Genomic DNA, 13,791 nt, shown 5'->3' on the forward strand with positions numbered 1-13,791 from the left:
AACAATTTTATTTTAACATAATTTGAACAACAATTTTATTTTAACAGTACAACATAAACACAAACATAGCAAACCTAACATAACATAAATTTAGTACAACTAATGAAAACACATGACACGGGAAACATAAAGATACAGTACTACGCTCAACACGTACATGTCATTGTTTAGTCACGACCGCCTAGTATTCTCTGCTCCAACCACTTGAGTTGGTCTACCAGCTTATTTCTTTCTTCTTCCACCTCCTTGAGTTCCGCCTTCAACTCTGCAACTTCTTGTTTGGATTGTCGCTCTCTTTCCCATTGCTTCAAACACAAACTATGAAGAGAATTCAACTGCTCTTTGTAGTATTCCTGCTGACAGGGTTCATCAATCCATACCTCAAAATTGCATGTGGGTTCGTCGGGTTGCCTACAAAACTTGTTCATACACGCCCAGTAGCGGCGTCCAGCTTCTTCCTAACAATCGTGCATTATGCATCTTTTGCCATACTCGCACCTTGGGACATAAAGGGGTTGTTGAGACATTTGTTAAAGAGTAAAGAAAAACCTTGATTTTATGGAAATATTTTCTATTGGTTATTGTTAAGCGCATAAAATAAGTAGAATGCGCCCGTTATTTATAGGCAAGACAACACAGAAAATGCAGTATAATACCGCGCTTTACATAGTAAATTTTTCTGAAACGAAACAGCTTTTGCGTTGTCGGTTCGGCTTTTTCAGACCGACAAGACAACACACAAAATGCAGTATAATACCACGCTTTACATAGTAAATTTTTCTGAAATGAAATAGCTTTTGCGCAGTCGGTTCAGCTTTTTCAGACCGACAAGACAACACACAAAATGCAGTATAATACCGCGCTTTACATATTAAATTTTTCTGAAACAAAACAGCTTTTGCGCAGTCGGTTCAGCTTTTTCAGACCGACAAGACAACACACAAAACAGCCTTTATTTTCTTGTACGTTGCTTTCGTTATTTTCTTCGATTCCTTTTTTAAGCACACAGGCTGTGGGACACATTGGTTTTTGTTTTTGTTTGTATTTTATGTAAATATTACATTATGTAAATAATGGAAAGAATTTTATTTTGACAACAATTTTATTTTAACACAATTTGAACAATAATTTTATTTTAACACTACAACACAAACACCGTACCATAGCAAACCTAACATAACATAATTTCAGTACAACTAATGAAAACACATGACACGGGAAACATAAAGATAGAGTACTACGCTCAACACGTATATGTCATTGTTTAGTCACGACCGCCTAGTATTCTCTGTTCCAACCACTTAAATTTGTCTTCCAGCTTATTTTTTTCTTCTTCCACCTCCTTGAGTTTCTCCTTCAACTCCGCAACTTCTCGTTTGGATTGTCGCTCTCTTTCCCACTGCTTCAAACACAAACTATGAAGATGCTGCAACTTTTCTTTGTAGTATTCCTGCTGACAGGGTTCATCAATGCATACCTCAAAATTGCATGTAGATTCGTCTGTTGCCTATAAAACTTGTTCATACAAGCCCAGTAGCGGCGTCCAGCTTCTTCCCAACACTCGAAACTCATGAATAGTTTGCCGCACTCGCACCTTGGGACATAAAGGGGTTCAGACATTTGTTAAAGCGTAAAGAAAAACCTTGATTTTATGGAAATATTTGCTACTGGTTATTGTTAAGCGTAGAAAATAAGTAGAGCCCGTTATTTATAGGCAAGACAGCACACAAAATGCAGTATAATACCGCGTTTTACATATTAAATTTTTCTGAAACGGAACAGCTTTTGCGCAGTCGGTTCAGCTTTTTCATACCGACAAGACAACACACAAAATGCAGTATAATACCGCGCTTTACATAGTAAATTTTTCTGAAACGAAATAGCTTTTGCGCAGTCGGTTCAGCTTTTTCAGACCGAGAAGACAACACACAAAATGCAGTATAATACCGCGCTTTACATATTCAATTTTTCTGAAACAAAAAAACAATGACTTGATTTTTTTCTTAGTTATCTTTTATTTTCATGTTTATTGCTTTAGTTATGGTTGTTGTGCTTTTATCTCTTCGAATATTATGTTATGAAATTTCAATCTTCAGATTGGTCTTCTTTACAAACACCAATAAGTTGAATGTTGGACTACCATATCATCATCCCAATTCAGAAGTTCATGTTAAAAAATATGATGTAACAAGACTGTGGAACATAATTTTATTTGATAGATATTGCCACATACACAAGTACAGACACTTATTACAAAAAAATATTACGAAAACAAAAGATTAGGTGTATCCTTGATAGTTGGGTACATTCAACGAACTTGCACCAGGAGCTGGATTACCACCGCCACCCACACCAGCTGAAGGACATTTACGACGGTCGTGACCTGTTTGCGAGCATATGCCACATTTACGCGCATAAACGGTATCACCAACATCCATTTGGTTCCGTATATGCGTTCTCTTTTGCACTTGCAACTTGCGCAAGTAGTCCTTGTTACACACCATTTTAAAAGGTTCCGGCGGCCAATAATGCTCAGCACCCAATGGCTGCAACTGCCTACTATATGTGTCTACGTATGCAGCAACACTGTATTGCTTATCAATATAGTTGGTTGCCCCTAAACCAACTTGTTGAAAGCACTTCAAGGCATGTGCGCACGGCATGTGGTAGATGGTCCATTTCCCACATGAACACAACCTGTTGGCATCATTCACCGTCTGTAGTTTATTCCCCCGGTGTCCGCGGATAGCGGTGCGAACTTCAAAAACACCCCGATCGTGATCGTACTGTAAAAATGAATGCCAATGTGCTCGCCTCCTGTACTTCTTAAATCTTCTCATCGGTATTGGCATAAATTGAACACCCATGTCCATCAATTCCGATGCAGCTCTATGCCTTTCAACAAACCTCTCCGCAATCTGTTTGAATGTCATCCGGACCATGGCAGTGACAGGCAATCCACGTGCAGACTTCAATAAGCCGTTGAATGACTCCGACACATTTGTAGTCAGGGCTTCCCATCGTCTGCCACCATCAGCATGCAATGTCCACATGTGAAGCTCATGTCCCATCAGCCAAGTATATGCTCGTGGATCAATCTGCCGGATCGCTTCCATGTGCCTCATGAATTTGCACTGCTGGTGCTCAGTTGCAGCCATCCACATTAAATCATGCAAGGCCTTGTCGTGATATTTCTTCTGAAAATTGGCCTTCAGGTGCCTCACACAGTAACGATGGTATGCATAGGGTTCCTGCCATTCAGGCAAATGCCGTACGGAACTTAAAATACCACCATATCGATTAGATATTAGACAAATACCTGAACGTTGTTTGACAACGTGCTGCTTCAGGTGGTTCAAAAAAAGCGTCCACGTCGCTTCGCTTTCATTGGCACAAATTGCAAAAGCTAGTAGAAATATTTGTCCGTTGGCATCTACTACAACTGCAATCAAAAGCTTAATATCATAATTTCCATAGACATGAGTACCATCTATGGAAATTACAGGACGACAATGCACAAAACCATCAATTGCTGGTTTAAATGACCAGAACACATAGTTGAAAATATATTCGGGTCTGTCCGGACTCCGCTCACGCCTCCATTCAACAACAGTCTCGGGGTTAAGTGTTGTAGTGCGGCCATGTACCTGGGCAGAGATGAAAATAACTTATCCCAGTCACCATAAATAATTTTAAAGGCACGTTTGCGCCCGAGATATGCCTTTCTTTTGGTTATAGTACACCCATACTCCTGGTGGACGGCTGTAATACACTCTTTAATCTTGGACCTAATGGACACTTCCAAGTATGGAATCAAGATAAGAGAAATCAAGTGTACATCCAGGTTGAAGTGATTCTCATTGAATGTGTCCATTTCACATATGTGGGTGCTAATATATTTACCCACTTTCCACAATCCTGATTTCTTCTTGCTGGCACGCAACATCTAGTGACAACCCATAAAGTCTCTACGGCATACAGCCTTGTATACCTCCGTAGTTGACTCCCTTACCGTCATCTCACGACACTCTCTTACGCTGTAAATTTTCACAGCTCTGATTAGGCGAGCTTTATCGGGGAAATACATGCCCTTTGCCAACACCGCTGGTCTAGACTCATCCCACATTGCTGATCGAAATTCGTCAGCATCCCTTGTGAAGGCATCCATGTCCGGCATACTTGGCAAATTATCAAGGTATGGAATATTCCGCTCATGAAACGGCACGTGGGACTCGTACACTCTTAGTCTAACGGGAGGTGGAGGAGAATGCTCCCTCGTCAGCTCAGGTTCGACATTCACTTCCTCCTAATCATCACCCTCATCAGGGAAGGGTGTGTCATCTCCAGACTCATCGGCATTGTTGTCATAATCACTATCATCTTCCTGACTCTACGCATCTGCCAAATCACGAGTAAATACGTCGTCTATGGGCAACTGTGTGAGTTCAGGAACATCAAGTTGCTCGTTTTCACTGCACAAAAAGAACAAAATGATAAGCTATTCAACTAGATAAATACTTTACATATAGCTATAAACTTTACTTACAGGTCGTACTGTGTTGACGTTCCATGATGGACATTTTCTTGTTGGTGATGACTCCTGGATGGACCACCGTGGTCCAACACGCCAGAACTACGCATATTCTAACTAGGAGCGGGGTCATAACTTGTAAAATTCATATCCGGACGGTACCCCCTATGAAAAATATGAGTGTTAATACAAATCCAATTCAAACATAAAATAAACATTGCTAAAGCGTAGAAAAATTGAAGTTTACCAGTCGTCTTGTGGATTATATAAAGTCGAAAAATTATTTTCTCGCTGCTCATTTGCCGGTGGTGACAAGTTTAAATCAAGGCAAGCTCTTTGATCAGGAATCTGTCTGGCAAAAACTGCTCCAGAATAACCACCCGATGACTGGGGTTATCCCTACTATGCACACCCTCATTATTGGGAACGTCTTCAACCTTGACGTACATTTCCAACAATTTTATTACAATAAATTTCCTGTATTTATCCGGAATCCGCATAAAATCTCTAAGAGTTTCATCATCTTCGATGTTAAACTCAGAATAATAAGCAAACCACTGCGGAGTCACAGAATACGAAAATCTACCGGTTACTTTAAGGTTCACCGAACGTTTCCTAACACTCATTTTCTTACGTAACAACGATACCAATTTATCGTACTCCATTGTAAGCGGCAATTTAACATGGCACTGTGGAGGTGAACTATACCTCACAGAGTTATTCTCCATTACAACCTCACCCTCCCCCCCCCCGCCCCCCAATATAATGAAACCCTTATTTTTGGCTCTTCATACATTATAAAAAAAAAAGCTTGATAACAAGAAGAGAAGTATGAACGGAAGTTTGAAGGAAAGTTTTGAATGGATTTTCATAAAATGCTAACGCCTTTAAATAAGGCAAGTCCTAGCTTGGGGTGCGGAATTTTTTTATATAAAACGCAGTATAATACCACGCTTTATGTATTTGAATTATTGTTATGTCAGTTATCCGCAGAACACTTATTGGTGGGCCCAAAATTGAAGTACAACGCATTATAATACAACGTTTTAGTAAAACGTAGTATTATACTGCGTTTTACATTAAAAAACGAATTAATAATTAAAATGCAATATTATACTACGTTTTCCTTTAACGGCTAACTTTCCGTTAAACTAAAACGCAGTATAATACTGTGTTTTAGTTAGAAATATAACTTTTTTTTAACTATATAAAGGTATTTTGAGTCCAAAATACCATTATTTAGGTTTCGGACTCCTGAAGTTTAACTCTGAATGACGACACAAGTAATATACGACTTATCTACTCAATTATTGAGTTAGGACAAGTTACGCAGATTCGCAGAAAAGTTGTAAAATACACAACCCAGGAAAGTACAACTTCTACTGAGAAAAGGGAAACAAAAAAACGACCCCACGAAATTCATATGGTGGAATTTATTTAATTTGGAATATTGTGGGCGTGTTATGATTTATGAAAGCGTCACTTTAGCTTCTTAGAATCTCATAAAGTTACTGTTCCCGAAATAATGTGTGAACATCAATAGATTAAATAATGTCCGAAAAGGCTTTAGAATATATATATATATATATATCTTCCCACTTTACTAATTCCCAAACCTTACACTTTCTTGCTATCACATTTCCTATAATAAGAAAGACGTCTTGGTTTTACTATTCCAAAACCCTTGCCAAGTTGCATAGTGAGTAACGATCATTGATTTCACGTATAATTTTAATTTACAACAATTAGCATGGGAAGTACGTTTATTTTTTCTTTTTTGGTTGTGACTTGTGATGGCAGTAGTAAGAAGCTGATGCTGGCTTTACTTATTCTTCAGCTGGTTCTTTAATTTGGAGGTAATTAATTTGCTATGAATTTTTTTTTTACCAACTACTTGCATCACTCTTATAGAGTTTGTTTTCTTATTTTCTTCTTCGAGAGTAGAGAGACGGATTTAGGATATAAGTTTTATGAGTTCAATCTTTAAGTTTTTTTTAGTATTGAACCCATTGTATGTTTAAAATTATGGGTTCAGACCTACTATTTATTGTAATTTTAGTGGATTTTTACGTATAAATATATGCTATTCGTCCAAAGTACCGGTTTCAATTGAACCCAGTGATCGTCTGCTACATCTGCCTCTGTATATAGAGTTAGTGAGTTCAATAAATGTGATCTTATTATATATGTATATTTTAATTTTTTTTATATGTATACATAGTTAACTACTCTGAATATGAAGGACTGAAAGAATGTTTCTGATGTTATGTTCTAGCTTATTCTAATCTTTAAAAAAAGGTCCTTTGGCTGTTTACTGGTAATCCTCGAATTAAAGAATTACTCCCTCCGGTCCACAATAAAAGTGACTAATTTGATTTGGGCACACCCATTAAGGAAATACTAAATTCTAGACAAAAGTAGTTAGTACGACTAAACTACTATTAATTAAATGTTACAGCATAGTTAATGTGAGGAGTAAAAGACTTTTTAGGGACACGTACATGAGGGTAATTTTGGAAAAACAAATTGAATTGTTTTTTAGTTATATAAATGGACACTTATTTTGGACCAAATAAAAAAGCAAATTGATCACTTATTGTGGATTGGAGGGAGTACTATACATAGTTTTCTCATTAGTTCCAAAATTTTGTTCATAGTTCCCAAGCTCATTAAGATATCACCATAACGAGCTATCGGACACTAGTCTTCGATCTGCGTCACTTATGATATATTAATTGAAGACAGTTGATTGCAGCAATCTTGATTGGGCCTACAGATATGAGCAATTGAATGACAGGAAACAGGACAGATTTGACACTGGTTCAACTCTTTTAAATGCTATCTTCCCTCTCAATCTTCATATTGAATTAATCCTTTGTTTCTTTGACAGGTCAATAGCTGAGAAACTCTCATGGTATTCTCATTTTCTCTTACATCCTTTGTTCACCCTCAACTCCGGCATGTTGTTGGAAAAATGTCTCTGTTTGATACAATTTTGTTCTATGTTAGTGTCCTCCACTCCCCTCTTGTGATATTATTCTTTACAAGCTAGAATGTTGTTTCTACTAATGCTCCGGTTTTTGATATGTCAGGTGGTACATCTTTTGGACAAGTTTGATCTATGGCATAGATTACCAGTGTTACTCGGGTTGGCTTACTTAGGATTAAGAAGACACTTGCACCAGCGATACCACCTGTTACATGTAGGAAAAGTTAATGGCAAGAAATATGATACAGAAGAGTTCTCGTATCGGACTGCTGATGGTACGTGCAATCATCCTGTGGATCATTTAGTGGGCAGTCATGGAACCTTCTTTGGGCGCAACATGCCACCATCAACTTCAACTTACGGGGTAAGCTAAAGCGCAATCAAATATGCCATATATAGTAATGAAATCATGGCAAATTCACTTTTTTTTTTCCTGCCAAAGTTTTTAATAGTTTCAACTTTCGATTACTTCATCAGGTTAGCTACTGGATATTTCAGTTTTCTGTTCAGTAGGTTAGGGGGTGCAATGTATATTAACCTGTTTCAGTTCTTTCATAATGTTCTTTTTTGATCGCTAATTAGCATGATCCAATAAATGTGCCTTAGTCGTATCCATACCTGAAATCTATAGCTTGAGATCTCTCATTCACTCGTGAGAATATTATTCGATTATGCAGCTGCTGGAACCTCATCCAGCAACAGTGGCAACGAAGCTCTTGGAAAGGAGAAAGTGCACAGATTGCGGGAGCCAATTAAACATGATAGGATGCGCGTGGGTACAATTTATGATCCATGATTGGAATGACCATATGGAGGACACTGAACAGGTACCCACTACTTGCATTAATAAGGGCATGAAAGAATTCATCACTCGTTGCAATAACAGGCAAAAGTTGGTGGGAGGCCATTTTCGGTTGTCTAACTTGTAGAGTTGGCATTTACTTTGCTTCTATGAGGATATTATGCTGTTTGATACTAACGAAAGTTCTTGAAGGTTTTAGAGAAGATATAACTGTTTTCATTTTCCTTTTTTAAGAACTAAAGGAGATTAGAAGGTCACTTAAAGAATGTGTATTCGTCATGGTAAAGGTGTGTTTATGTTTCTCTAACACAATTTTTTCGACAGGTGGAGCTTAGAGCTCCTGAAGATGTTGCAGCAGGGTGTCCATTGAAGTCATTTAAGTTCTTTAAGACCAGAAAAGTTCCTACAGATTCACCTGATCCGAAGTTTGGGCATTTGAATTCAAGGACCCCATGGTGGTGAGTATAATCAAAAACTTCTAAATCCCCATAGAAAACTTGAAAGGTTCTCTCATATTTTGAACTGTTGTGATTTTATTTGTACTTCCCTTCACTCCAAAAGCAGGCAATAAAACTAAATACCTTACTGGTGATGGAGTAAGCTAATAATATAAGACACTGGAGGAAAAGAATTACCTGTTAAACCGACAAGATTACTGGACAAGGAAAGAAGAACAAAGATAAATACATCATCAAGTCCATGCTCTTGCATCCCACAATCTGAGACTGTCATAAATTTACAAAAGCATGAATACTCCCACAATCAAATGGTGCTAATAGCAGGTTATTCTTTGTTAATGGAGAGAAACTTGAAGAGAGACTATTGCATGTTATATTCAGTCAAGCAAAATAGATCCTATTAAAATCAATAGTAAACTCAACTAAATACTGTATCAAAGTGCTGCTTAGTAGCATGCTAAAAGAGTGAAGTAACAACTACGGTGGAGATGGAGGGGGAAAGGAGGCGGAAATATTATTCCGTGTTGACATATATGATTGTCAACTCTTGTCCTCACTGTCCAATTGGAACTCAATTTGATTTCTTACTTCATTTTAATGCAGATTGGAAGTTAGTCTACTGATGGAGTTTTATTTCATCTGATGAATTATACATGTTCCTACTGTTTTGCTAGGGATGGGAGTGTAATATATGGGAATAATAAGGAGGGCATGATTAGGGTGAGAACATTTAAAGATGGAAAGCTCAGGGTCTCAGGAGATGGACTTCTTGAACATGACAATAATGGCATTCCAATATCTGGAGATGTTCGTAACAATTGGGCAGGCTTCTCTCTGTTGCAGGCCTTGTTTATGAAGGAACATAATGCCATATGTGATATGCTTAAAGTATGTTTTTCTTTTCAGGTTCTTCAGGATAATTTTGCACCTTAAGAGAACTGAGTTTGATTAAAAGCCTGATTTTTGTTTCAGGAGCATTACCCTGAATTTGATGATGAAAAGCTGTATCGACATGCAAGATTGACAACTTCAGCAGTCATTGCTAAAATCCATACCCTTGATTTGTCAATTGAACTTGCTAAGACTGATACTGTAGTTGCGGGAACGAGGATCAACTGGTAAGCCCACTGCTAAATACTGCTGCTATTACTGTGGTTGAATTAAGAAACAGCTTCCCAGTATTCACTTAGTTGTCTTGATCTTCTAAAATGTCGTGCATCATGCTTTGCATTGCGAATGACTATAACATTAACTATTAATGTTAATTAACAGAGTCTACTTCAATTCAGGTATGGATTTTTGGGGAAGAAAATCAAGGATTTGTTAGGACTTAAGTTTGGACCAATTCTAAGTGGATTAGTTGGTCTTAAAAGGCCCAGAGACCACGGGACTCCCTACTCATTGACTGAAGAATTTGTTAGCGTCTACAGAATGCACTCACTTTTACCTGACAAAATTATTCTGAGGGACTTGAAGTCGACTACTTCAGAAGACAAATCCTTGCCTATTCAAGAAGAGTATGTTCTCCTATTACACATTTTGCATTATAAACAAGTTGTTGCCTTGCTATATGACAATTCTTTTAGATAAAATCTGGGAATTGATTTCAGGACATGAATAAGAATCTGCCATATATATGAATTATAACACAACAAAGGCCAGATTTGTTGAAATCTAGAAATAAAATAATCAGGAGATGTGCTAATAAAAAGGAAAAGAACTTGTTAGGACATATGTATTTCTAACTGTCTAGTTTGATCAGGATTCCTATGACGGAAATGATTGGGAAAGAAGGAGAAAAAAGCTTGTCCAAAATTGGTATAGAGCAGATGCTGGTATCAATGGGTCATCAGTCATGTGGAGCTGCTACATTGTGGAATTATCCGACGTGGATGAGGAATCTTGTTCCTCATGATGTTGATGGAGAAGAAAGACCAGATTTAGTTGACATGGCCGCATTGGAAAGTATGTTTATTCATTCTTCCCTATTGACATAAAACATTGTCCTCGTATTTCATAGAAACTACAGACTGACTTGCTATTATAATAGTTTATAGAGATAGAGAGAGGGGAGTTCCACGGTACAACGAGTTCAGAAGGAATTTGCTGATGATACCAATTAGCAAGTGGGAGGATTTAACTGATGATGAAGAAGTAATTGAGGCTTTGCAAGAAGTATATGGTGATGATGTTGAGAAGCTAGATCTCCAAGTTGGTCTACACGCGGAGAAGAAAATTAAAGGCTTTGCCATTAGTGAGACTGCCTTCAACATATTTCTGCTCATTGCTTCAAGGTATGTCAATATGTTGCAGCATAGTATATGTTAAATATAGAACTGGCGTGCTAATTCGTGTGACTGTTTATGTTTCTTCAGGAGGCTAGAAGCTGATCGATTCTTTACCACTAATTTCAATGCGCGAACCTACACAGAGAAGGGCTTCGAATGGGTTAACAAGACAGAGACATTGAAAGATGTTATAGATCGACACTTCCCTGAAATGACAGAGAAATACATGAGATGCACAAGTGCATTCGCAGTGTGGAATTCAGACCCAAATCCTAGACGTTATTTACCTCTCTATCTGAGACCAGCAACCTAGTATGTTTTATAGGATGTGCACTTTGTAACATTTGTATGATATGAATATGTAATACGGTATAGACAACGTTAAGTTTGAAAGTATTATATGTAAGATCGCGTAAATATGTAAATGGATTAATATGTGTGAGTGCGACACGCTTGACTATGCAAGTGTGTTAACTTTTTGCTGTCCAGTGACTCAATAGGAGAATAAAAATAACTCGCTGTTGCTTCTGAATACGAAGTCCTCTGATATGTCATCAAATGACAATGAGACCACCTTACATTGCAGATACTACACTCCCTGTAATGGAAAAGAAAGCAAATATTTTCAACTAAAAGCTAAATTCTATTGATTGAGAGATAATATTATTAGCAGTAAAATACCGAAAGATGACATGCAGCAACTACTTCGGGACAAGATTGATAGATTCTGAAAACTTTAAGAGCAAGAATTGGTAGTGGCTAGAAGGACCACAGACTGCCAGCGGTAATATTCAAGACTAGAGACTAGTATTATAGAGTGATGGCATCAGAATGTAGAAGAACAATTGTGGGAAGATTTTTGAAGATTCGCCCCCAAATTGACCGAATCAGATCTCGGTTTTCAAACGATTCTCGCTAAAAGGTTCGGTTAGAATTCATGTGTATGACAACTACAATGTGTTTCTAGACTTCACAAATGATGAGGACTTCAACAGGGTTTGGTTTAAAAGAGTAATAGAAATTGATCAGCAGCAAATGTGGCTCCAGACATGGAGTCCGGACTTCAAACCAGAGGAAGATTTACCAATTGTTCCTATATGGGTTCTTCTACCTAGTTTACCATTTCACCTGCACACCTGGCATTACTTGCGTCAAATTACAAGTGTAGGTACACCATTGGAGATGGATGTGGCCACTAAAGGGAAAACTCGACCAAGTATGGCCAAGGTGCGAGTTGAAGTGGACCTGCTCAAACCATTGCTTAATAGCGTTTGGGTAGGAGATGAAGATGATGACTCCCCATTGAAGGGATTTGTGGAGAAACTAGAAGTATTGCAAGCACTGCAAGAAACTGGGGCATGCACTGATAAATTGTAGAGTGTTGGAGCGTAGAAGGTTGATGGAAGACAAGGAAGCTGAAGAAAGGGGAAAAGAAGTGGCCAAAGAAAAGGTACTGGAAAAGGTGAAGTCGGTTAACGAAACAAAAGATGATAAATAAAAAATGGGTGAAAAATCAAAGCAAAAGAAGGACATAGGGAAGCACACTGATAAGGAAGATACGATGGAAGCTAGCAAGGGGAAACAAACAAAACAAAAGAAGGACATAGTGAAGCACACAGAGAAGGAAGATATACTGGGAGCTAGTAAGAGTTATGGAGGGAATAACACAAACAAAGTTGAGATAACACGCAATTCCGCTGAAAGAATTAAAATGCTGAAGAAGAAGAACAAGGTGAAGGCAAAGAAAATAGCTAAGAAGAAAGCCAAAGTAACTTTTAAACAGTGATACTGGCGCATGTGGGGACCAAGAAGAAAAAATACAAGCAGATAGATCAAGGGGCTCAGGAAGTGAACGAGAAGAGTATGCTGGATAAAAGTACATGAAGTTCACTAAAAAATTTAATGCAATTGAGGAGGACAAAAGGTTCGAACAGAACCTAGAAAAGGATTTAAGCAATACAAATGGAAAAAATGTATATCACATATGCTCAAAGGTTAACAGAGGATCAAAAACTAATTCTACAACATGGAGTAGCAATCAAAGGGAGGATACATCAATCATGGAATCATCCAGTTTGGGTTCAAAAATTAAAAGGCAAGAAGGAATTTAGCTTGTCGTTGAAACAAATAGAGGCCAGCCACAAACTCATTTATCCGAGCAGGTGGATGAAGACTCTGGGGATGAGACTGCCCCCAGTCTCATAAATGCTTTTTCACGTGCTTTGGATAAGGGGAATGAACTTGAAGATCCAGCACAAACATATTTGAAGGAGGTATATCCCCGGGAAGAAGAGGAAAAAGTGGACAGAGACAAAAGTGAAAGAAAAGAAAGAAATCAATCTAACCCTAAGATGAAGGGGAGGACACAAAATAATTAGTCTAATCCTTCTAATGATTAGTGTAATTTTTTGGAACATTAGAGGGTTAGATAAAAAAAGTAACTTACAGATTGAAAAACTTGGTTGGTATAAATGGTGTGCAGTTTGTAGTTGTCTTTGAGACATTTATCAGTAAAGGTTTCTGGGTTTCCAGCATTGTTTTGCAAATGAGGTAGGGTAGATTTGGTGCTTCTGGAGTAATAATTTGCATGGAAATGTTATTTCTAGTGATGATCAACAAATCACTATCAACTTTCAGGACAATGCTGGTGATAAGGATATTACTATCTCTGCAGTATATGCTAAGCGTACTACTATAGAAAGGAAGGAACTTTGTGAGAGCTC

General features: G+C 37.9%; 1 protein-coding gene across 1 annotated transcript; it reads left to right on the top strand.

Annotated features, from left to right (window-relative positions):
- Nucleotides 1-6,126: 6,126 nt before the first annotated feature.
- LOC109214392 (alpha-dioxygenase 2-like) lies at nucleotides 6,127-11,600 on the top strand. The gene is made up of 12 exons (XM_019378307.1): nucleotides 6,127-6,230; nucleotides 6,332-6,387; nucleotides 7,422-7,535; nucleotides 7,624-7,884; nucleotides 8,198-8,347; nucleotides 8,647-8,780; nucleotides 9,455-9,668; nucleotides 9,753-9,898; nucleotides 10,070-10,297; nucleotides 10,543-10,745; nucleotides 10,831-11,074; nucleotides 11,156-11,600. Exons 3-12 carry the CDS (start codon nucleotides 7,443-7,445, stop codon nucleotides 11,379-11,381), a joined length of 1,899 nt encoding a protein of 632 aa, XP_019233852.1. The 5' UTR covers nucleotides 6,127-6,230; nucleotides 6,332-6,387; nucleotides 7,422-7,442; the 3' UTR covers nucleotides 11,382-11,600.
- Nucleotides 11,601-13,791: the final 2,191 nt, after the last annotated feature.

This window comes from Nicotiana attenuata, unplaced genomic scaffold (assembly GCF_001879085.1).
Source record: "Nicotiana attenuata strain UT unplaced genomic scaffold, NIATTr2, whole genome shotgun sequence".
NCBI classification, from domain to species: Eukaryota; Viridiplantae; Streptophyta; class Magnoliopsida; order Solanales; family Solanaceae; genus Nicotiana; species Nicotiana attenuata.